The 25,908-nt window shown below is 44.5% G+C and overlaps 2 protein-coding genes across 3 annotated transcripts in view; both read left to right on the top strand.

The window, feature by feature from the left end:
- Positions 1 to 19,683, top strand: part of gstcd (glutathione S-transferase, C-terminal domain containing) — a 37,900-nt gene extending 18,217 nt beyond the window's left edge. The window contains exons 6-12 of the mRNA XM_036516890.1: positions 8,872 to 8,987; positions 9,310 to 9,354; positions 9,841 to 9,969; positions 14,650 to 14,783; positions 16,048 to 16,078; positions 17,772 to 17,841; positions 18,564 to 19,683. Of these exons, the coding sequence (XP_036372783.1) occupies positions 8,872 to 8,987; positions 9,310 to 9,354; positions 9,841 to 9,969; positions 14,650 to 14,783; positions 16,048 to 16,078; positions 17,772 to 17,841; positions 18,564 to 18,715 (677 nt within the window). The 3' untranslated portion in view covers positions 18,716 to 19,683. The remainder of the gene's footprint in view (positions 1 to 8,871; positions 8,988 to 9,309; positions 9,355 to 9,840; positions 9,970 to 14,649; positions 14,784 to 16,047; positions 16,079 to 17,771; positions 17,842 to 18,563) is intronic.
- A 4,721-nt stretch (positions 19,684 to 24,404) lies between these two features.
- Positions 24,405 to 25,908, top strand: part of npnta (nephronectin a) — a 39,610-nt gene continuing 38,106 nt past the window's right edge. For both annotated transcript variants that reach the window (XM_036517072.1, XM_036517070.1), the window contains exon 1: positions 24,405 to 24,707. In XM_036517072.1, coding sequence (XP_036372965.1) covers positions 24,637 to 24,707 — 71 coding nt within the window. In that variant the 5' untranslated portion in view covers positions 24,405 to 24,636. The remainder of the gene's footprint in view (positions 24,708 to 25,908) is intronic.

Below are 25,908 nucleotides of genomic sequence, written 5' to 3'. Positions count from 1 at the left end.
GACAGAAATTCCTAACGCGGTGAATGAGGTGAGGGTTTTTTTTTCCCCAGTTATTATTTCATTGTTACTGTTGGGCAGGTTGTCATCACCGCCCCTTCCCAGAGGGACGTCTCACTGACTGAAGCGCAAAATGAGTGAATGGCATGAGCATTGTGTCACGTTTCAGAGGTTGAACGAAATGACTTGACTCTCTGTTGGCTTGTGCTGTCAGAAAAGATGTAAAATTTAAGAAAGGGAATTTTTCAAGCCCACTCATTTGCCCTCATTTTACCTTATACATTCTCCCAGCAAGGTCGGGATTTAGATGCTATCTATGTACAGGAGCTGTCCAGAAGAGACAAGGCAGTGGTATAATGAAGGAAGGGCGTAATGGTTAGCATGCTTATAAGTTAGAACAGGGTGGTTTGGATGCAGCTGACAGTAGGTTTAGACTATTAAATGTGAAACCTGTAAGAAATGTGAAACTGTGAAATCGGCTTCTAAAACCCTGAAATATCACCGGACACAAAATTTACAACAGCGCTGTTGTGGTTTATAGTGGAATTCCATCATAATTTTTCTTGTCACACACACACACACACACACACACACACACACACACACACACGCACAAAGGGAACATCAATGCATTAAAACGAGGAAAGATTTTCTCATTTTTCTTCCAAGCCCAAAAAACAATCGAGGTCGGCTTGCGGTCTCTGCCATTAGCCTGTGCTCGATTATGGTAGCCGTGTTCATGGCTTTTCTTTAGCAAGACGATTATGCCGGGAGTGAAGAAGACTGCGAGTGTATAGATTACTGTCAACACAGGCTTCAGCGTGCCAAGGAGGCTTTTTCCACGGTCCATAGAATGCTTAATGGGGAACATATGGCCATAAGTGAGTTGCCTTGCTCCTGTCATACTTTCTGCTGCCGTGGCCCCTGCCAGCAAGCCATTTAAAATTTTAAATTGTGGGGAAGAGTTTCTGAAATTGCCATCCCAGTGCCAAAGGATTAATCAAGCTCTGCCAGCCAGATATTTTGCTATTTAAAACCACTCCGTCTGCCAGCATCTTGTCACACTATAGCGTGATGCTGAAGGTGCCTTTCGAGTCATGTGACTTTTGTGCAAGTCCGAGTCTGCCCGCTACAGGAGCGGTGACGGGAATGCTTGGTTCAGCCATGCCTAGCATATCACACGCTGTCCAACAAACAAGAATAATTTAATGTCTTTTTTTAAAGATTTTTAAAGCTAAAAATGTCATTGTTTGAGAGTTCATGTATTCATTATTGGCATATACAATTGCATGCTGTAGTATGTTTGCTTGAGTAAGCTCTTTTTGGGACTGTTTCAGCTCATACTCAGCCCTTAGTCACAGTAAACTTTGTTCTTAATTTTAAGTAGAGACTTAAGCAGTAAGCAATAAGTAAGCAATAAGTTTTTTTTCTAGCAACCATCAGGCTTCTGTAAGTAAAAAAAAGAACCACTTGCTTAAAGTTGTTTCTCAGACTTAAGAGTAGAAGTCCATTCAGGTTACATTGAATCTGAAGTAGAGCGTAACTGTCGGTTGCCTGTTCACCGCCATCACCTAATGCATCTGTTCTGCTTTAAGCCGCCTCATAACACTAATGTTTTTTAAATGGATGGACTTCATCATGGATTCCATACCTCTAGTGCCTGCATCTCTTTTATGAGCAGTATGTCTTCAGTGCCACAGCTAATATGTGTGAATGTGTGATTTTATGAGTATTGAGAAGCTTGAGGTTGATGCACATGTGTTGCTAACAAACGTGAAATTGAATACAGGGCCTCACCCTTACAGATATATCTGTGCTATAAAAGCAATTTGAACAGGTCTGCATATCTCTGCTATAAAAGCAGTTTGAACAGGTCTGCATTTCTTTTTTGTTGGAATGCTCGATGCTTTATCTCCCTTTTCTTCCTGGTCTGGAATGCCCAGTTGTGTCCTTGAACATGGTGTCCCTATTGCTGCAGCCGTTGCTGTCAGTACGGGAGGTTGCGACAAACACGTGCCTTCCTCCGAAAAACATGTGATGCCAACCTCTTTACACACTGCAGCTCCCAGGCCAAGCTGGCGCAGACTTGATTCTGAGGAGGACACTTCATGGGCAGCCTTATGCAGGGAGAACTGCAGGTGCCCGATCGACCAGCAGGGGTCGCTGGTGAGCAGTGGGGCAGACGAAGCCTCTGGCCAACCTACCTTCCCTATATCCCTCAGCGGAACGAAGCCAGTTTGTTCCACTGCTGTGGACTGCCAGTCATCAGGACACAGCTTGTATGACACAGCTGTATTGCTCAAACTTACACTTGCGACAGTAAGGGCTCTTACTGGTTGAGCCACTCGGGAGCCTAGAGCTGCATTTAGAGCCTTAGATTGCTTTTATACCTCATGTGCTTACTAGTCATAACAAATTGATAAAGATTCCAGATGTGAAATACCCCATTGATTTTTCATAAATGATTTTAAGTAAACGCCTGAAGGCAGATTAACATGAGGTAATTGCTGAGTGATTGATAATACATAATCCATTCATATAGAAAATATACTGTACAACATCCAAAGCTGTAACGCATGGTACATACAACAGTGTACTTTCTTAGTTTTACATACTAGTTTTTAGATTGTTTAGATGGGTATATCAAAAATTCAGCATTGTCTTGCGCTTTGTTTTTCCTGCCTCAAAGTGAGCTGGACAAGTGTGCTATTGCTCAGGGATACAAACACCCCCCCCGAAGCAGTGCGCTGTTTACATTTTGATCACTGGGATGTTGTTTTCAGAGGCTGAGGGCTGGGGAGATGCATGCCTGATAAAGGCCCTGCAGCAGCGTCAGCGCTCTCTCCGCTCTTCGGGCCGATGGAGAGCCGGCTGCCGCTCCTGCCCGTTGCCTCCCGGTGCCATTTACACACCCCCCCGCCTCCCCCCAAACCCCCAACCCGGGGGCCCACATCTCCAGAATCCGCGTGGGGGAAGGGCGGCTAATATTCTTTCCACCCGCAGTGCTACACCAGCAGTAGACGTGTTATCATTGGAGGGAGACACGAGGTTTGCCTCTTCAACGACCTCACCCTCCCGGACACATACACACGCACAGATATGTGCGTGCTCACACATACCTGCACGCAAATTAACAGACATGCACACACACACACAAAGCAAGCAATCATATGTTTTAAAATGTAACGACTAAAATTGCAGCAGGGAATTGCAGCACAATCCTGCTCCATGCACGCTCTGTTCTGTGTTTGTGGGCCAGCGCGGCTCAGGGGTCACCTTGCGGCTCAGGGGTCACCTTGCACCCCTGTACAGCCAATGCCAAATATTAAGATTTGCACAGTAAATTATTTCAACAGTGTTCAGTAGTTATCAATGTTCTTTTGCCTTTATTGTGTAGAAAATGCTCCACCGAGCATTAACTGATTGCTAGACAATCCAGCAATTACCTGTTTTGTTCTTCACATCTTAGCAGCAGGTCATTGGTATTGGGGAGATGAGAGCAGACAGTGAAATCGCAGCCTGCTCCTCGAGTGGCCAGACACCTTTTACAGGGGATTTATTGGAGAATCACATCACAACTGCAGCTCGCCAGCAACCATGGAGAACACCGGCTGCAGAACTTCTTGTACAGAATGCTATTGCTAAAGAAACCTTTGCAAGTCCACCTCTTCGGGAGAGGGCAAAAATAGAGTCCCCAGAGTTTTAGAGTAGCCCCAATATATGCTTTCTGAGCACAAGCGGAGGTGCATCTGAATGCTGTGGGTATACCAAATGTGAAAGGTCTTTGGGTGGGAGGCCACCCTACAGAGTTCTCCCCACTATGGATCCAAGTGTTTGATTATTGGTATAGCTGACTGTGACCTCACCAGTGGGTTACCTGGCTCAGTCTTCAAACACTTGCTAATTTGTAATAATAAAAAAAATTCAATGCTTTAATCTTTTCTGTCAGTATTCATGAAAGAGAGCCCAAGAGCCCTGCATAAAGCAAGGTAATCAATTGATATTAGGCTTTTTCCTGTTTAAAGTATGAGTGAATACAAATCTCTGAGAAGCAAGTCATTATTTTCAACAGAAAAAAAAAAAATGCGAGTTTGTTGCAGTGCTTGGAGGAGGAAAAAACAGGGGCTTGATATTCAAACGCTCGATTGCAGGAGCCCTGAGACATTTGAATATCGCACTGTTTGAAATGCGCAGCCTTCCCCTGAACACGCAGTGCTTGTGCTGTGTGTGACGGTGCCGTGCTGACTGGGTGAGGTCCATGCTCCGCTGCATTAGAGGAGTGGGCGTAGCAGCAGCTCGGGATCCTGCAGGGTCCCTCCCTTATCTTTCACTGTTGTGCAGGCCATCTGAAATAAGCTTGACTTTCATACAGCAATGTCATTGCTTACAGTGCTATGTTTTTTTTTCTCTCTGTATGTACATTTATCAGTATATAGGATAGTTCTTGGAAACTGAAATTCTTGGAGGCCTTTTTCTAACCTTCTGCAGATGTCCATGTGATCACATGATTAGGCTGTTCCGTGACACAAGATGTGTGGCACTGGTCCCGACAGCGCGGCCTGTTGTTAACCCTTTTGATGCTGTTCTGGTCCGACGTCGCTCTGGTTTTAAATCCCTGCTGAATTTAAACCCTCCTGGGGTGGACATGGATCTGCAGACTTGGATCTGCAGTTAAAGAGGCATCCAGTACCAGTCAAAAATTTGGACACACTTTTCTTTCTTTATTTTTACCATTTTCCATATTTTACAGTAATATTAAAGACATCAAAACAACACCAATGGAATTATGCAGTAACCAAAAAAGTGTTATATACAAATCAAAACTATCTTATATTTGACATTCTTCAGAATAGCCAAAATATTTTTTAATTAAATTTTGTTTTTGGAAAGAAAGTTATACATATGCATCAACTTGACGATTTATATTTGTCTAAGAAAAAAAAACTCTTTTTCATTTAAGCACAAGTCTTAACATCAATATGTCTTTGAATGCATGTACTATATATGTCTATAAATGGAAGCCAGGCTTAAGGATTCTACCATCTCCTCGGCTCCAGCTTGTGTGTCTTTGTTGTTTTATTGACTGTCTTATACAGGCGAGGTATGTAACTATTCTCTGCCATTCTTTCCTCCAGTCCTTTGTCACGGCAGGCTTCCTCCTTCTGTAGAAGGCCTTTGAGAGATCACAGTGTGAAACAGTCTGTGGTAATCACAGTTATCATAATAATCACAGTTATAATAATCATAAACTGTATAAGAATTCCTCCTCTATTGTCTGTTTGGGGTGGTTTTGCATGGGAAATCCCATTTACATGAACAGAATGACTGAGCTGTGTTTCCACTGCATTAACAGTTCTCTTCAGTGAGGCGCTTATGAAGGCTGGGTTGTATTTTATGTCAATAGGATTTTAATCTCTGAGCAGGCTCGACTAAATCCCCCGCCGGAGAATAAGGTAACTTTATAAAAACCCCTGATAAGAGGCTCTGTTTGTGTCACACACTGCTTTCAGCGGCATATGTTTAAAACATGGCCTGGCTAGGGTTCGTTTTGGAAGCCTTCCTTCTTCTATGGACCTTGATGGTTTTTCGAAATGGGTTTATTGTGGTTTTAATCAAGCTGGGTGTCCAACTCTGGCTCGTCTTTCTTAAGACATAAAATTCTTTGCGCTCGTGCCAAAGCAACAGTAGAACGTCCAGTTCTGGCGTCCCGGTTGCGGAGCGTGGCTTTGGATGCGGGAGAATGGGACTTGGCACACTCGCATGGGAAAGGAAAGGGGCGCATTCTTGCCTGGATCAGCAGACCCTTAAATACGTGTGATTTTCGTGACCTCATGTTGCGAGGGAAAAGAAACGCAATCGCAGACTGCTCCAGCCCATTCCAGCCCATTCGGCTCGTTCGCCACTTACGCTGGGATAAATGGCTAACTCGGATGGCTTACCAGCAATGTGTTCTGTCTAATTACTTCCAGTTAATGGCTGAGATATTAAACTGCACAGGCTCGCCGAATCACCACACACGAGGGCGTCGTACATTGGAAAACACTCGAGGTTTTGGAGGCGGGGCTATCCTGACAAGTTTCTGACAACAATTTAGTGCTACCTAAGTTAATTATACTCCTCCTTCATCCGAGCCAGAATTACTCAGGTGCGGTCATGCGAACCCACAAGCCCCTGCCAACAGAGGGAATTAAACCGCCTGCGGTTCAGAATACTAAAGATAGGCTGTGGTTTGCACACTTCTAGTGCCGTTCCAAAAACAGCTCCCACCCTGCGGAGCCTGGAGCCGTGGGGCCGTGGCTCTCTCAAACCCGTCACCTTGCGGTTGTGTCTCCTTCCCAGACCGGGGCTCGCGAAAAAGCCCTCCGGACTTTGAGCTAGAGCTCACACTTGCGCGGTAGGGACACGGCTGCCACCTTGTACTGGGTGTGGAGATGTTTGATGCAGGAGCGCCTGTGGGGCCTCAGAGAATGCTGAAAGAAGGCTCGGCGCTTCTCTCCCTGCCAAAAAAAAACCCACCCCCGTGTTCTCATCATAAAGCAGACCGCAGAAGCAACTGAGTGAAATGGCCTCGGTTAAGCTGTTTTAATGATTTTTCAAGTTCTTGACCAAAGGCAGACAGACAGTGTCTTTTTGGGTACATCGCCGGCATTCAGAGTGAATTACAAAAGGCCACATTGGGGAAAAACTCTATACCGAGTCGGCGTACCTGTCGTGATGTCACGTCTCGGGTGAACACGGCCTTCTCGGTTGAACATCCAGCACATTGTCTGAGCATCTGTGCACCTGCATTCCTGTTAAATATATGTGTTTTGCTTTTTTTCTTGTCCAACAAGTGTCCTGCTCATGAGAGGGATTTTATTTGAAGCAAATTCCTTTATTTATGAGCGGCGGGGCTGGAAATTGCAGGTTTTGAATAACTCAAATTGCAGGGTTGGAGTTACTAGGACGCAGGCAGAGCCAGCTGATGAGCGGGGAGGCTGTGGCGCTTCCACTTGCTCCTGTGACCACATGAAAGGGGTGGAAGGCCAGTTTCGGGCACCCGTAATTACGGGGCACAGTGGCAGAGCAGGGGGAGGCACTGCTGCCTGGGCCAGGGGGTGCCACTGTGAGCGCTTTCGGTGGGTGCTCTCTCTCCTCGCAGGCCCCGACCTGATCTAAGCCGGGGCAGAATGGTGAGTCAGACTTTGAGCGCTTTGCGGTTTACCTCCTGGCCTTTGTCACAGTGCACCAGGAAGCCCCAAATTAACCTTTTTAATGGGAACCCATTGGCCTGGGGACTGTAGGCTGGGGAATAACTATAATTTGCAGCCTGATGATAAGACACAGCTCCCTTCTTGTTGGATCGGGTTTACTTCTCCCTCTTAGTTCCCTGTTCCTGGCAGGGGTTTAGATGACTCTTGTGGATCATGCTTTTTTTTTGTTCCTCTGCAGAGATTGGGTGCTCCCAGACTGTGGGTTTTTGGTAGACCCATTGCAAAGTGTGGCTTGGCACTCCTGTTTGTGTTCTTGCATTGCTGAATTTTTTCCATTCATCACGTTCTTAGTTTTGTATTCGTGGATGTGCTTTTTTTTTTGTACTGAACGTCAGCCGAGTGGGAATACAATCGAGAATTTGAAAGAAACAAAACAGCCAAACACGGACCGATAGCACAAAGACCCCATTTTGATATTAGCACAAAGACGAGTGGCTTTGATATTCTGCTCAGACGGTCTCCCAGGAGCGCGAGGGTCCGCGGTGAAAAAGGAACATTCAACCTGACTAACTTTCACGAGCGGGATGTCGGGATGATCGCCGTGTCCCACTGTTCGTGAAAGCTTTTTCCTTTGTGTGCGGTTTTAAGTTGCCTTTGACGGCAAGGGTGTCATTAACAATGAGCGACGTGAGCGGGGAAGAACAGCGCCGCTGAGAGAGTCCTCAGCCGCGCCGGCGTGGAGAGAATACCCATCTCTCCTCTCGCCGCTCTGTCGGCCGTACATCAATTTGCGGAGGCTGCGCGCGCGCGGGGAAGGGAGGGCGGCGATAATGTGTTTCTGATATTCCGGCGGGGTGGATATTATAGCGTGACACCGGGGCCAATGAAACGCTCATCGGGGGTGATTTATGGTTTCCGGGACGGCGAGAGTGGGACCCGGGGCTCACACGGGGGCGGGGGGTGGGGGTTGGGGGGGTTGAGCGGGGAGTTAATAAGGTGCGTCCTGATGGCACTGCTCCAGGGCTCCTGCTCCGCTCCTCGGCTCGCCCGCTGGCTTACGCTCTGATTCGGGGGGGGACGTATCCCAGGCTGCGGAGGGTGGCGAGCAGGTGGAGCTGAGGCATAAGCAAGGCTGCTGTGCAGGCCATAGTCACCCAATTTAGCGTGATGTTAGCGTTAGCCCTGAGCCGTGAATACGCATATCCAAGAGCAAAGCCCGAGGAAAGCTGCTCTCTGGTTACCAAAGCCGTTTTCTCATAGTCTGTGGAAGGCTTTGTAATATGAGATCAAACAAAATAAAGACAATGGCCATTCCAGAGCCGCCTTCCGTAATTGAGAACCAGAGCAATCTTCTCCCAGACATTAGCCTGTCTAAAAACTTAACTGATTGTTTTTCCTTTTGTTAACTCAGACACGCAGGTTTTTTTTTTTTGTCCGTCTACAGGTGTAGGTCTAGGTCATACAATATCAGAGTTAATATTAATTTGCATGTAATACTGGTTGATGTTTACGAGTTGTGTGAAACCAAAATAAATACAGATGCCACCCGTATCACCTTTCTCAGAGATGCACCCCTAAAAGGCGGCAGGGTGAGCCTCTCTTTAACGAGCTGTCAGTCACTTGCAGAACCCTTCACTACGGGGGCCCGGCTGACTCGTTTTTTTTTTTTTCCTGGTTTCAGGGAAAATGTCAGACGCCCGGGCGGTGAGGAAGCGGCAACAGTTGAACAACCTGGTTGCCATGGTGACGAGGCTGGCCCGACCTGGAGACAGGGTGGTGGATTTCTGCAGTGGCGGTGTAAGTTGGTCTCGTGAATGCGGGAGCATACCTCAGCGGATGCTGAATACCCCCCCACAGCCCCCCAGCGCAGCCCACTTCAGTCGGCTCTCTTGATATGCGGCGCGCAAACAAGTGCGGGTAGAAAAAAAAAGTCTTTCAAGTGAGAGGTTCTCATCCATAGAGGAGCGTGAGTAATGGGTCAATATTTTGAGAGAAAGCTTGAGTTGGAATCGGAACTGCTTTGATTTCTTCTTTGAAGGCCGTCTTTTGTTTTTTGTATGTGTGTGTGTGTGTGTGTGTGTGCGTGCGTGTGTGTGTATGTGTGTGTTTGTTTTTTCAGGGGCATGTTGGGATTGCTCTCGCTCACACCCTACCTGAGTGCCAGGTGAGGCCTTGGTCGAAACTCCTTCCCTTTGTGGCCTCCACCGGGCTGAGCACACTCATTCACCGCAAGTGACCGGAACCGTGAAAACAAGCCACCGTGTGACCGTTTCTTACCATAGACTCCCAGGCTGGTCTCCAGCAGCCACAGAAGCGGAGAGCTGTCACGCTGCATACCTTTCCAGAACATAACACGCTCCAGCTACATGTTCGCCTGCAGACAAACAACATATTTACACTGTGTCATTATTATACATTACTGCACGATTACACTCATCGTGAATACATTCTGGTGCTACCCGATGGGTTTATCATATTGTTATTTCTGCATTATTTTTCCAAGTATGTCCAACAGAAGCTGACGCTGTCAATGAAAGTTCATGAAAGAGTCTGCAGAGAGTCCCCCAGGTCATAACAGCGGGGCATTAGCTAAGGTCTGCGAGGCGATTACAGAGTTATGGATTGTCTTTTTTCTTGGTATTGATTTGAGGTGGTGCTGATTGAGAATAAAGAGGAGTCGCTGGTGCGGGCTCAGAGCAGAAGCGCGGAGCTGGGCCTCAGAAACGTCGGCTTCATCCAGGCGAATCTGGACAATTTCACTGGGCCCTTTAAAATAGGGGTGAGTAGAGCCGCTGCTGGAATCCCGGCTGCATGCATGTGGTCTGGCATGTGTACATTGCACAGTTTTGTGGAGCGTTTTTACATTCTGGGTTTTGTGTGAGTTTCTTGAATTCAGATTTGCAAGCTTAAGTCCACATACAGAAGCAGCCACCTACAGCACACGTGAAAGGAAGCTTTCAGATGGGATTATACTGTTCCTTTAGGGAGAGGGGGGGAAAAAAAAACGGTTTTGGCATGTGAGAAAACCGCTCCGTGACGAGACGTCGGATGTTATGGTCAATTTTTTCCCCTTATAGAACAGGTTGCTGGTGTCATGAGATGCTGTTGTCATAACTTTGATTGTACTCGGTGATAAAAACAAAACAAAAAAAAAAACGCAGTGATCTGAGGGCTCTCCCCAGCACCCCTGTCACTCTGATGCATGAGGCAGGAACAGAGCTGGCCGCACTCACCTCTGGTCAGGAAGGCAGGCGAACTCCCACACAGTGATACAACGCTCCCTCTCAGGACGTCCTCCAGACGTTCTACGGACGTTCTAGAGACATCAGCCCGTTTCATCGTCCCGGAGGACCTTGCATGAAAAGCCTTTCTGTTTGTGAGAGTGGTTTTACCTTGTGCCACCCTCCCCCAGGGTAGCTTACCTCGTGCTGCACCCCAACAGTGTGCAGGGGGTGTGTGGTGTCTGACCTCAACAGTAACAGCAGAGGACCTCTCCTCCTTGGTTATTGTTTTCTTTGGATATGGTCTCATGCCCGTGCTTCGGGAATTGTTTTTTTTTCCCACTTATTTTCAAAAGTTCAGTGTTTATTTTGAAAATATTTAAGTCCAGGCTGCCGTGCGGTTATTGTTATTCATGACTCCTGCGGCGGCGTCTCCGTTCCCGCTGTTTCTCTGTAGCGAGATGCGCCGCGACAGACGGTAGCTCTTGTTATGTGGATGCGCGGTGCACGCGCAGATCTCACGGGGGTCACTTTCATTTGAAATTGCCGAAAGAGGTGCGCCGGTACGAGAATATCTCTCAGAACGGCGATGGAGTCCCGGCTGCGGGAAACCTCAGCGGCAGACTGCAGACTCCAGCTGCGTCTCTGAAATTCTTCTCAGCCCGAGACTTGAATAGAACTGGCTCAGAAGTGAGGATCCAGACTCACGAAAGTGACGCCTAATTAGTGTGTAAGTGAGCTATATTAGTGACAAATTACATATGTTGTTTTATTACAGTGAATCAGATTTACGGTCGTGCATATGTTCAGAGCCAAAGCCTTAATAGGCTGAGATGAATTGAAATCCTTTTTGGCACGTTCACAGGTAGATTATGAAGTGGGTGTGCTCTTACCTGTGTACACATTTAGTTTCAGGGTAATGGAACCTTCCGTGACTGAACTCTGGGAATCAATGCAGGGAGCTGAGGAAAAAAAAGCTGTAGGTTTGTAGTTTGGTGGCTGAGACAAATAGGCATGTATTTGTACCTCCTTTAATTAGAAGTGCTCATTGTTCCAGTAAACATTCCTTGGAGACCTGCTCCACTTTTATGAAATCACACAACACTGGCTAAACCGAGGAGGTGTGTTTTGCGCATGAATCTTGCTTCCTGCGCTCGGCTATGCAATATGTAGGAAGGTCTTGTGGAATTATTTCCGATATTTCTCATGCATTCTGCGTGATGAGAATTTTTGACTTTAAAGCTTTCTCGTGTGCCTAGAAACACACCAGTATAGACACAGACAGAGGCATGAATGGGTCTTTGAGTCTTTGCTTTTTAAGCACACGGAATCGCTCTGATTGATATAGTTATGTATTATATATGGATTCATTTGTAGAGCCATTAGCTTAATGATGCTAAATATTGCCTCGGCTATATTTAGTGACTCTGTTCTCGTATTTGAATGGAGTGGGGCAGGTGTGCGTGGAATGGCAGGCGGGTGCTGGAGAGCATGTGTTCGTGCGTGGCAACGGCGGATGAGGCATACAGAGGTACAGACCGATGCAAGGTCAGCTTAACAGCCCAGTGCACTCTGGGATAGAAAAAGGCTTCAGTCAAAAGAGGACCGCTAACCCAGGCTCTACAGCTGGTGGAGCCACAGGCCGAACGGGCAAAAATATCTGCCTGACACGCGTGGGGCTGCTCCTTACAGAGGCCGAACTCATCAGTGGCACTTTTGATTACCTGGGAACACCTGATGAGAGCATGTGAATCACACTAATTTCAATCAGGCGTATTTGGAGCAAGGATAGATATGAAGATATGCAGGACAGTGGGCCTCCAGGAGTAGGATTGAGAAACACTGCCTGTATACAGCATGTATGCAAACAACACAAAGCAGTCTCTCTCTACCGCGGCCTGAAGACTTGACGCTGAGTTGATGCGCTAACACCCTTGTCTGCCAGAGCAGATCAGGGCTCGATTCTCATTACGGTCAAACCCCTAGAGGTGTTACGCAGTCTGAATGACCTGCTCGCTTCACAGCTGGGTGACTCTGGCGCCTCGTCGGTGGAAACACCGCCAGCTATCATGTGTTAATGATCGTTATGACAGGTGCATGAGGATTAAGGCCACTTTTATTGGCATGCTTGCTGTAACGCGTAAGACCGAGCTTGCAGCCTGAAATGGAAACAATACCTATATATTGCTTTAGCAGTAGTAAACCCGGGATGGGATGATCATAAGCCAGCGGTGATTTATTACCAAAATTCTATTGTTTGGGCACCAGCCTCTGAGAGGAGCACGTGGGTTCACTGTGTGGTGTTTCAGGGAAATACTGCTCTAACAGGGCAGGAGGAAGTGTGGTGTTTTTCATACGGAGCGGGAAATGAATGGCCATCGCTGCGTTCAGTAGCGCTGAAAAATGAACTCCGGTTTAGTTCCAGGGCTCTTATTCAAGGCCAGCGCTGTGTAGCTGTTCCAGTTAATTATGAGCTGTGAAAGTTTCATACTGGCAAACTTCTTTTTTCTTTTTTCTTTTTTTTCCCCCTTCTTCAGCAGGGGCAGAAAATTGTGTAAAAGACCGATGAGTCTAATAAGGAGAGCTGTTTTTGTAACACCGCTCAGTCCCGTAGAAGCTCTCATCATTCATTACAACCTTGGTAAAAATGAATTAATAAACGTTTCATTTTTCACGTTTCTCTGTGGAACGGCTGCCTTTTCCCTCCCGTGCTCAGACAGCCATATCGCAGCTTCTCAGGGCTCCTACCTCCGCTGTGCTGCTAACTTTCGCAAGAATGCAAACGCAAGGCTTCTTCGCGTGCTTTAAAAGGACAAACGGATCCTTTTTGGCTTTTTAAGGCTTCTGTAGCTTTGCAAAACTAATTCCTCAGACCTTTTGGCATAGTGGACTTCCATCTTTGCCTCATTATCGCAGCCTGCACTTAGTTTCAGAGATGGAAGAGGAATAAAGAATGTTTCAGACTGAGCATACGCAGCCAGTATGTGTGTGGTTTTTCTAATAAGCAAGTCTGAATCACCTCCTCTTTCATGTTTTTTTTTTTTCTTTTTTCATTCTATATGTTTTTTTTAGGTCTTTATTATCAGGACCTACAGGTGCTATGGCACCTGCTATGATTGTTATTATTGATGTGTGTGCTAGTTTATATTATAACACCATGATTTACATACTGTACATTGAAGAATTTGAGTATATTTTACTGGTGTTTAAGTAGGCTAAAAACTGATGAGCTGGAACCTCAGTGAGTTGGGAAAAAACCCATGAGTTGGAGCCAGAGCTATGTGAATGAATGTGAATAAATTAAATAATAAAAACGGTCAACAGTATTTTAAAGTTAGAGAAGCAAGTGATAGAGTAAATGTGAATTTTCATGATTAGCAGAATCAAATTACTTTCTCTGTGTTATCAAGGGGAGATTTTCACAAATCTCTTCATTTTTAATACCAATAAAACCGATGCATACTTTAAGCCCTGTGCCTACGCGCGAAGATTAGAGAGATTGCCGAGATGTCTCAGTTATAATGAACGTCTTCTCCACATTACGGTCCTGTATGATGCTGCAAGACTGGGATATGGGTACTGACTGAACTGGGACAGAAAGCTCTTAAGCATTTCTTTGTCCTGTGCAGGGAGAGCAGAATGAAATGTATAGCAGCTCGTAGATTTGGTGGCTGCTGATGTTTGGAAATGCAAATGTTTTTCTTTTTTCATACTGGGTTTACATGAAAATGATTTTAATTCCTAATACAGAGAATTTCATGATTCTTCCATTTGGGGCGTAAATTCTTCCATGTATTTGACATAATGTCACAACAGACACAATAGAAACATAGGTTTTGCAGATTGCTACAATCTGCAAAACCTACAGAAACCCATTTATTTATTAAACTCATTTACAGCAATAATATATATTTTATTTTTATTATTAAGGAAGGAAGACATAAGTCACTAACAGTGTTCAGTTTTTTTCATCATCTAGTAATTATCGCACTGCCTTTCCAGTGTTTACCCTGTGATGTGCGCTGATGTGCATTTTAAGCCTGTCCAATACACTTATCTCTGAAGGCACAAGAACGCCACAGTAAAAAGCAAACCACTCGGAGGATGTTTCTATTATGATGTAATAATCCGAGGTTCAGTGGGAGTTCTGTGACAGTCCGGCCCGTACTGCAAGGTTTGTGAGGTGAAACGCTGGAGTCCGGCGTCCCGCTGAGAGCGTGTGTGATGTGCGCCCGCAGGTGGCTCTGCACGCGTGCGGCGTGGCCACGGACATGGTGATGGAGCACTGCGTGCGGGCGAGAGCCTCCTTCATCATCAGCCCCTGCTGCTACGGCTTCATCCAGAACACAGTCCGCTTCACCTTCCCCAGGAGGTACGTCACTCCCTCTCACCGCAGCGCATGCAAAAACAAGCTCTCTGTGGGCTCCAAAGGATAACCACCCACCCCCATGTGCTCCTTCAGAGGGAAAACTGAGTTCTCTTGCTGACAGTGTGAACCGCTGAGGCTCGTCGTTAACAGAATAGCGGTAAACACTCTGTTAGAAACCCCCTGTTTACATGCCACTGGTTGTTCTCTGTCTCTTAGGCCTCCAAGCACATGTGATTACTATGAGTGCAGGTCAGAATTGGATGGCCTGATGTGTTTGTGGCAGTGTAGCATAGTGGTTAAGGAGCAAAAGTGACCAAAAGGTTGCTGGTTAGATTCCCCGCTGGGGCACTGCTGTTGTACCCTTGGGGAAGCTACTTAACCCCCAGTTGCCTCTGTAAATATCCAGCTGTATAAATGGGTAACTGTGTAACTGATGTAAGTCGCTCTGGGTAAGAGTGTCTGCTAAATGCCAATAATGTAATAATGTAAAAAAAAGTAATGTTTGGCTATAATGTTCATCTGTGGTCTAGCCATGTGCATCGAAATGTTTGTCCTTTTCAGCAGATGAGGTTCATGTGTTAACAGTAGTTGCGTAGTCTCTAACAGTAGCTTACTGCATGAACAATGTTTAACCAACTGACCGGATTGAAGTGATGCCGTTTGTCTTTTGAACTTCCTCAAGAGACTCCCCAAAATAGAATTTGGAGCTCTTTGGTTATGTTTTTGGGTGCAAAAGCGTAATGGCTGTTCATTGGTATTTGACTGGATTGTCCCTTGTTTATCATGGAAATGCGTTCTCATGAAGACATGCTTTGGTTTCACTTCTGCTGGAGGCCAAGTTAAACATTAGTAGCCAGTTTGGCATTGGCAGACCCCTCTGATCTTTGCCTGGTTCCATGCCATGTTGATCAGCAGTTTGCTCCAAGCCATGGAGTATTCCTGCTCCACTTGTTCGCTTCTTGACATCACGAACAAAGCTGTATTTCCCAGGCCTCACGAAAAGACCTTGCTATAAATGTACTGCACTTTCTGGGAGAGATTGGTAGATAGCAGTAACCTAGGCTTTGGTATGTTTTTTTTTTTTTTTTTTTGCATGCAGTCACTGAGTATATGTATGTGTATTTAGCTGTTTCCAGTCCTGTCACCCTTATTTTTCTGGTGTTCAACGTGACACAAAAATTAGTTTAATCATTTTCATGAAGTTACTGAGTGTGCTTTTTCAAGATATGTTGTAAACATCTAACATGTTCACACCTTCTGATTGCAGCAAGCGGTTCTTGGACACGTTGAGTTACAAGGTATGTTTATAGCAATGGCTGCTTTGGACAGAAGTTACCAGCATGCATTCAGTTTCCGCTATTCAAAACTGTCCTGCCCTAAGTGAAGTCTTACCTCAAACCTATTCATCAAGTTCATCCTGAATTTCTTTTGTCCAACAGCTTTTCTTAGTGTTAATGTTGACCTTGTTTCTAATCTGTCACATTCTCATTGTCACCTGCACTGTCTACTTTTGTTTGCAACTGCAAGGGCAAGTTCATGGTCAATAAAGGTTTCACCAGAAATTGTCAGGTCTCTGCTTAAAAGACCATGTGTATTGAGATTAAGACATTAAAACCATCTTAACAGCTAACTGTGCAGCTATGCTGATTAAGACTCCTGATTGCTGTAAAAAAGGGTACACAAGGTGTTAGCAAAACAAATCATTACTGCTCTATAAGTGTGTAACCATTACTCTTCAGTGTATGACTCACCCACGCTCTCACATTTACCGGACTTATTTTTTATTTGGTTGGGGCACATTCACATCTGATAATTATCTTTTGTGTCATTTCATAATAGGTATTTTTTGTTCTCAGCCTTGTGCCTAGTATATCTGCAGAAAAACTGTCTCACTTCTAAAATAGTGTTCTTCCTGGAAGTTCCTGGGAATCTAGCTTTCCCAGGAATCACAAGCTCACAGATTCGCAAGACTCTCAGGTCTCCTCTTTCCTTCCATTGACACTGCGTTGACCTTTGGGGGGGGAGTAAAAAAATAATCACTATATGCTCGCAGTCATAAAGTTTTCAGTGCAAGAGGTTGTAGAAAAAAAGGTCACATGTGGAATGTTACCATGACAATACTGTGCAAAAAGTTGATGTGGCACAAAGGGTATTTGGAGCTAACAGAAAAATTAATTGGAAAATGCGCAAAATATTTAAACACAAAAGTGCTCCCTGACCTCAATCAGCCTCTGTTAAGCAAATCAATTGCCATGCAATTTTTCCTGCAGAAGAGTACTGATTTTCCATTTTTCACCGATTCTCATTTCAAGGTTAGAGCCTATGTAAAACGCTTTTTTTGTTGTCAGTGATTTTTAAAGTTTCTTCCCAATCTGCTGACCTCAGAGAGGATTCATTGCTGTAACCACAGAAAGAAGTTAAGCTCCGTTTAAATGGAATGTGTCCATCTATTGAAATTATTCGTGTTTTTTTTTAGTCTCGTAGTTAAAGAGACTGACAGCATGCTGACGAATGGTGCAACACTGCAACAGATCATTAAGGGTGAAGTATTGATATTTACCGCCAAATCCAAATGGCTGCACATTACCGAGATGTTGATTCCTGACCTCAGAGTGAGAAATGGAATCCATTACAGACTTAATAGGCCTAAATGGCCGCTGTTCTCATGGGTTTGAGTTGCCGCTGGGAAGAGGAATGCAGTTCTGGAGTGAATCCCTCTGTCCTGCTGAGCTACCTTTAAGTCTGGTGATTTCTCAGCCTCGGTTAGGCCACAGCGCACAGCCGCCCACTCTTTCTGTTACATCGTGCGCTTGGCAAGGATTAGGAGTGACTGACACCACAAGGATCCAACCTCAAGCCGGGACACTGAAAGCACTCGCTTGCATTCTGTGGTACTGAGTGGAGAGCCCACCCTGCATGGCTTGACCGTAATTTGTGCAATGTGAACCCAAGGCTGAGTCGAGTAAAAGTCTCCTCTCCTGCCCCCTGTAGGAACACATGATTCTCTGCCGGTTTGCAGATCAGACGGCCGTCCAGTTGCCTCCGGACCGACGCTTAATAGGTATGAGCTGAACCTCCGCCGCACCTTTTCACCCCAGCGAAATGAGCCCAAGAGGTAAGGAGGTCAAAGGGAGGTATCAAAGGCAGGAATTCACCAAAGAGCTGCAAAGAGGATGCAAGGCTCTCGCTGTGGGTCTTCCTGAAACTGACTCTGGCTCTGATTGTCCGCACCTTGTAGCGGTTTATTCATGTGTCATTGGTGAGGGAAAGGTGATCGTGCACCATGCAAAGCTCAGTAATCCCTCAGATCATGCCTGCGAGCGCATATCCGCTCACCCCGGTAACTCTCACTCAGAATGAAGTTCTCTCAGTACGTTCCCAATTCCCCGCGGTCTCATCAATTTCAACTGCAGTCAAATAAATCCCCTGTCTCTGTCACACGTTTTCCGCTCTGCTCTTGGCGACCAGTGAAACGCCTCCCACAGCTTCCCAGCTGGCACATGCTGACCGGCTTTGATGGTGGCTTTGATGTCCGCCAGACTTGTGTTCTTACTCAAATTCGGTAGCGTCGCGGTTTTCGGGCCTCAAACAGGCCTCCTCAGCAGATGAAACAGATAAACTGTTCAGATTTCTCTAAGGCTCAGGAGGAATCAATTAGGAAAAATGAACTGAGCCGCAGATTTGAAGTGATCCGGTGAGCAGTCTGGTGAAGCGAGTTTCGCTTTCAGCTGCTTTCAGCACCCGTCACTGAAAAGCTCCTCTCGGTCCTGTCGCCCCTCCCAGGTAAGCAGTGCATGGGCCTGGTGGACTTGGATCGATCCTGGACAGCAGAGGCTCATGGGTACTGTGTCGAGGTGATGACCATGGAGCCCGACAGCTGCTCTCCGAAGAACAACATGCTGGTGGGGGTGCCAGAAGGTCTCAGCCTTGCCTAAACCTCATGAAGGTGGCTGGGGTCACATTGGTGACAGTCCCATGTGAAACACTTGTTGGACTTTGGCAAAAGGTTTGTGTTTCTTGAAGCACTGTAAGGTATGGTCTTGAAGATGCGTGTTCAAGGTAACACTGAAACCTCTAACATTTATAGCACATCTCCCAAAGGTACAGAAAATGAAATCAGAATCCAGATATGTGGGCAAAAAAAAAGGTTTTTATTTGGTTTTTTATATGGCTTTGCTGATTTCTCATCAAGCCAATGTCAGTTTATTTCCAACCTTTGTTTTCTCTCCAGCTGAGTATATACAATAATGGAAACCCCAGCATTCCAGCATATAGGTTGCTGTTGGCACTGGCATTGCGGGGTCTCTGGGGCTCGAGTCCCTTGCTAACTCAGGTATTTACTTGAATAAAAATAATTAAACACATAAATTAATACTTTGCCGTACCTGACCCACCTCAGAATGTTGCAGTCTCAGCACCCCTGCTCACAGTAAGTATTTGTCCTTGATTTGGCACCCTGAAACGGTGATTGGTTTAGCTACAGTCTAATTTAACTTTGCAGTATCGCTGACCTCCTGAGTGATTTTAATGGGTTTCTGCTCCTGGCAGTACCATTCTGAAAGCGCAGGCAGGTGCCTCGGACCTTCTTGGTCCAGTGAGCATCTGTAATCCCAGCCCTAGCCCTCCTGTTAATAGCGGGGCCTTTCCTGGGTGTTCTGTCTGGGTCTTCATGCATGGTGTAGCCTTTTGAACAATAACGAATGACAATTACATGGTTTTGCCACCTCTGGAACAGTAGTAGCGGTGGGGTCCCATACAACTATGTGTTCTGTGTACTACAAAAGGGGTCATTTCAAACATGCCATTGCTAATGTAGGCAGCTACATCATTTTTTTTTACAATGTGGGTTTTATCATTCAACAAATGTTGAATTTTGTGAGCAATGTATCTCTCAGTGAGAATGTTTTTGAGGACACAGTGGCCTTATGGACATTTGCATGTGGCCATGCAAAGCACAAAAACGTTGTGGTTTAAATGTAATCTCTACATATTATTAAATGTTGTTTTTGCTAATACTGTGTATTTTAATGTGTGAGAGTTTTTAAGTTCATTACTTAGGTATGAGGTATACGTCCGTAATTGTGTTTCAGTCCCTTGACATCTTATATTATTACAAATGTACAGAATTGTTACCCAGTGTGAAGTGGTATCCCTCGGTGGGAAATGCTAGGTACATTGTGAAATGTTTTTACTTGAGCGATTTAATTCTCGGTAGGTATTCAAGAGGAATGTCACATAACATTTACCCTTGTTCTGTGCTGTCAGCCAGTGAGAGAAGGACTACATGTTGAACAATTAAGGCTATAACCAGGTTTCGCGCACACACGCACACACATATTCTTTCAGTAGACTGTAGCATCAATGAATAATTCATAGACTCAAGGCTGAAGGAAAGGGCAGTATGCCTAATTGAATGCAGCACAGTGTTATGTCCATTTCAACCAAAGCGCATCACCCTCTGTGTACTCACTATGTAATCCACGGCATCACCTGAAAGGAACGGTTAGCTCTCACAAAACAACGAAACATTGTTTTGACTGTATGTAGTGTTGATATGTTCAATAAGGCCTATGTTCTCCATGGAGAATCTGCTTGCAGCCCCATTAGGGCAGAAGACTTGCTGCAGGAGCTGGAGAGTTGCTGTGGAGAAAGAGGCCTCCTTGTTGCACGGGTGGTGAACACTTCTATCACGAGTCTTATCTGAATTCTGCAAGCACAGGCAGTCTGTCAGAAGGTGAGTGGCTAGAGACATGTTTTCCAGCCCTGGAATTATTTCCAATGGCTCCTTTCTCCGTCTTGGTGTTTGGCTTTGCCCATGTCTGCTTGACAAAAGAACTGTATAGGCACGGAGGGAGAGCCCCCTGAAAAGCATCCGTTAAGAGACAATTATGGTGCAACATGGGCTTTAACTTCGTCTCCCATTCTGATGATAGGTGTGCTAGGTGAACTGACATACCCATCTGTGTGTGAATGGAGCCAAGGAAACCAATCCGTCAGTGCTGAAATGAAACGAACCTAGTTGGTTGTTTTTTTTTTTTTGTCCCAAACTTATGTACATATTTATGTATAGACTTATTTATTTCCATCCTACATTATTGTTGTCACATTTTCTACATCCCTCAGAGTGTGAACGCGTTCCCGTAGATGTGCACATCTTGTTGTTAGCATTTTGTTTTTGTCCGTGACAGAGACAGCTTTGTTTATGTATTTCGCTTTTGCTGATTTTCTCACGTCTCCCTTAATTGGATTTTCCTCCAAGTGCTCCTCTGTGTGTTCGGGCTCTCTCTGTCTGAAGAATGCACTGATGCACATCAATAGTAAAGCCCCCCTCTTGAAATGACGATGGTACCAATAATTCATGGTTGTTTAAAACCATAACTTCCTTTTTTCCTGACAGTGCTGAGATGAGTTTGATTTTTTTTTCTCAGATCTACAGATAAGAAAATGCACATAACCGAAAATATCTGTGAAAGACACGTCAAATACAGTTGTGTACTTTTCAGTGGTTGGACTCTTTATGTATTTGTATACTCTAAATATAATGTAGAAAATGTTAAAATGCACTTACATCGTTCTTTTTTTTTTTGAAAGGTTCTCCTTTTCTTAGATGCATTTAATGTGAAAGCGGATTGATGCCAGGGTCCAATATGGTGATGAGTCCATTAAGATGAGAGACTCTTCCCGGGAAAATGGGCAAATATCCCTTTTTTAATTATTTAAATGAAAAGCAAACATTCACACATCCATTACTCTTTACAAGTATGGGGGGGGGGGGGGGGGGGGTGTCTTAACTTGATACAGAGAACCAAAGAAGACTTTTATTGTCAACCCAGTGTCACATTTCATTAATCAGTGGTGTTCATAATAATGATCACCACTGATTATAATAATAATAATCAGTGTTCCATAAATAAATTGTCAAATCGTTAATGTTTAGGTATTCTGTTGTTTTTTTTTTTTCCATGTTCAAAATTTGTTGAGTAGTAAAAATCATTCTCTCAGCTCATTCTAAACCCAATAATAAATGTAAACAAGTAGTAAACATGATTGGCATTCACAGATTTTGATGGCAGTTTCAGATGTAACTTTTTAAGCAGCAATTAAATTTAAGATATTGAGGATCTCTCAATACACACATGTAACACATTTCTATGCTGAGCTTTTTAAATGGAAAAGGTCCCTGCAGTCACTTCTATAAGGTCCAATTCACCACTGAAGATCTGAAGATAAAACTAGAATGTTCCTTTCCCCTGGAAAAATAGGCAAATATTTCTTTTTTAAGGCAGGTTTCAAGATGCATGAACAAATTTATTAAGGCAATAAAAGCTCAGAGTGCTCCGTATTTCAAGAACTAGTTGCAAACATAAATGACGTATAAAGCAGATTGAACTCATCTGTCACTTCGCTCGGGTTTGGTGGCTGAAAGATTTACCACCAGCACACTGGGCTGTTGAAGATGTGGTGAAGTGGTCATGAGAAAGCAGAGCTCATTGGCCCAACACATTTCTGTTAGTGGGAATATGCCACACTGGTGGCATTCCAGCATACTGGTAAGGAGCAGAGCTTTGTAACTGAAAGGTTGCAAGTTTGGGGCACTGCTGCTGTACCCTTGTCCAAGGTACTTGATCCAGAATTGTCTCAGTAAATATCCAGTTGAATAAGTGGATAACTTAACCTGTGTAAGTCGCTCTGGATAAGTGTGTCTGTTGAAAGACAATAATTCAATGTCTCAGACTTTATTTCATCAGCTACCATTCAGCATCTGCTGCATGCATCAGAGTTCAAGGCACATGGCAAGATGCAAGAAACAGGCTTCTTCATAAATAGAAGTAATATGAGTTTGTCAGACTGGCACTTAAAGATACTGACAATCCATGGTTAAATGCAAAAAAAAAAAATCTGACCAGCATGCTCATCAGCAGTAGGGCTGGTGTGAAAAATGCAAAACTATATGAAGAGTGTCATCAGATTTGTCATCGGAGCTGTTTTTTTGCTTTGCTCTTTGTGTCATCTGGTCCAAGAGGATGGTGGATCCGAATTTAGGCTAAAGCAGGGCGTTTTTTGGTTTAACATCTGGTTTGCCATGCTAAGAAGTGTGTGCTTGAAAAGGCTAATTCCAATTATGATGACAATCCAAAGCATGCATCACAGTCCACGAAGAAATCATATACGAATGTTCTGCACTGGCCTCTTGGATCTGTAGATCCCCACCCGTTAGAGCATTCTGGGTTCAATTTAAGCAGCTCAAATGTGAAAAACAAGAAGCCTGAGCTGGTGAAATGAAGCCAGAACTGCTGAAAACCCCCTGCTGAGAAGCACCTGAACCTGCCAGAAACATCTCCTTCACTGAAGTCATAAGATAAAACACACAATATTGATTTCAGGGAGTCAATACGCCGCCAGTTCTATAATATGCAGCTCTTTGTATTGCACGTCTGCTCAGCACAAAGTTGATATTTTTTGTTTCACTTATTCATGCACAAACATTGTTTGCATTCCTGCACTTGCTCCTGTTAAATCGTCTTGTTTTATCCAAAAAGTTAATAAAAATATAACTACACGCAGGTTACCACGCCATGTATAATTTGTAATGACGTAGTGTTTATATGTCGCTAGTCATCTCCTAATTTTCATTGCTTCGCTCATTTGCCTTAGCCCTGTAGATAGACTGAAACAAGCGTTGTGTTGGAAACTCTCAGAGAAACAGTAACCTGTCTAATAGACACATGGGGGAAAAATTGAGTCAATATATTTTAATGCAAATTGGGGCTCAACTAATCCTGACTGAGATTTTTTGATGGAAATGCAGTGTAATTTGCTCAATGGTGGATTAGGCCATTGTTTTCTTGGTTAAGAAACCTCATGCTCTGTGTTGGCAAAGCTTTTCCAGCGAAATTAGTCTATAAAAAGACTTCTTTCATTTACACTGCAGTGTGTTGATTGAGAAGGATCCGTTATCTTCCGTACAAAGGAGTGTGGGTTTTCCAGAAAGCAGTTTAACTTCCTTTACAATGCCTAGATCAATTCACGTTATTACACATTTTCGTGGCTTGATAATAATTAGTAATTTGCCTTTTACTGGTAAAATCTAACTGCATGAAATTGTTAAATGTGTTGTATTATTCGTAATGGTACAATGCACCAGGTGATTCACTTAAGACTTTACTTCATTTAAGCTAATAGAGCTGGCGTGTGGGGTGTCAGACGACTCTGTTTCTTGCGGTCATTAACGGTACTAAGTGATATTCACCCAGAGCGTCAGTGTGCGTTCATCCACATGAACTTTCTGCATCGCAACCTGATGCGCAAGAAAGAAATACATAATATTTGAGGTGCGAGTACGCACGACCGTATTTATTATTTTTCGCAAAATTCTGAAACATTTATTGTCATTTTACTGTAGTTTTTGTGCCAGAGGTGCCATAGCCATCACCGAAATACTGTCTCAGCCGTGTAACTGTCAAAATCCAGAAGATAAACTGCGTGAGGGTTTTTTTTTTTTTTTTTTTTTGCAGCGTACAGAATAGCAGTTTTATTGGGCAGGGATGTTGCTGCGGAGGGGGGAACTGCGGGGACTCGCGAACGCCAGTAGAGTGCACTCCGCTCCTCACACACCGAATCGCTCCCAGAGGCGGCGGACTTTCTTCAGCACCTCAGAAGCGTCGTGGCTTCATGATCTGTTTCAAGGACACCAGCAAATCTTTAATGCAGCGGCGGCTGTAACGTTTCTGCGAAGCTCCGGGGCTCACTTTCGCCCTCGTCTCACTCGTTAAATATCTGAACGCTGTGGACTCCTTTTTGGCCATACTGTTGGATTTGAAGAGAGCCGTCACCGCGCGAAAATATTTATCTAAACATGGATTTATGGATAAAGTTAATGTTGTTGTGCAGTTGCTGTTTCGGAGCAAGTGCGGAGTTTGATGGCAGGTAGGAACACTCGTGTATGACTTGCGGTATCAGGTCCGCTGTAAATCGTGATTATTCTGCATTGACTTTTCTTGTGCTTAAGAGAAGGGTTTGCAACAATCAGCCTTTGTATGTAGACTTAATTAAAACAGATATGTCGTGCGTATGTTACATAAAATACGGGAAAATAAGCAAGTGGTACTTTGTTATCCTACCTTTTTGAAAAAGATGTGGCTGAAATGTGTTGGATATAGCAATTACCAGATATAACCGTTAATGAACTGCGTATTTAGTCTGATTTGCCTTTAGAAAAAACTGCTTCAATGTGAAACGGCTGCGACGAAACCAGGGGTCTCTGCCTAATGCAATAGAAAAAAAAGTGGATGGGGGGAAAAGTAGACCTGTGGTTTCGTTTTTGCCGCACAATAATCACTGCATTTGCTCATTAACGCACCCAATGATATTTACAATCCGAAGTGTCTCATCACAGCACTTTTTAACAAACTTCGCGCGTATAGAAAACGAAGGGCGACAATATTTAGCCACGTTCAACGTGATGTGAGCTTATTTACCGACATAAATATTTATGCAATGCATCCACGCACGCACTTTGGGAAATTTAGCCCAATTCGGAAGGAATTCCAGTTGTTGAAAGGACTTTTTTTTGGCATTTTCCCTATATAAGCTGAAATGGAAGTGACAGCCTTCACGATGCCGGAGTTTCAAGTCCAAACACGAATCAGGTGAAATATTTGAAGAACAAGGGAGAATCGTGCCAAAGCTGAGGAATGCGCTGAACGTTTGCGTCCGTCAAATTATACCGAGTTTAACTTGGTTCAAATTCTTCCTGGCAATTAATAATGTATGACAGAAACGAAAGATAAATATCATTTTGCTGAGTGAATTGTTCCTCACATTTTATGAATTACTTTATTGCTGTTGAACATATAATATACAACTTGCAGGGGTATTATTGCCTGCACTCATTGATGACATACATAGCCTACTCGATAAGAACTTTCTGTGATTGCATCGCGGTTGTATAATTCTTACACTAAAGGTGTTCAACTTTAAAGTCGAGACTTTGTGTGATTCTCTTGATACACGGTGTCGGTCGTCATGCAGGCAGTTAGCATTGAGAGACTGACCACCCAGCGACAGAGAATCTCGCAACTACACACCTCGCGAGGTGCAGATGTAATCAGATTCTTCCCAGTACGCC

The sequence above is a fragment of the Megalops cyprinoides genome, chromosome 22, assembly GCF_013368585.1.
Source record: "Megalops cyprinoides isolate fMegCyp1 chromosome 22, fMegCyp1.pri, whole genome shotgun sequence".
Classification (NCBI taxonomy): Eukaryota; Metazoa; Chordata; class Actinopteri; order Elopiformes; family Megalopidae; genus Megalops; species Megalops cyprinoides.
The sequence above is the reverse complement of the archived record's forward strand: the minus strand, read 5'-3'. Positions and strand labels throughout refer to the sequence as shown.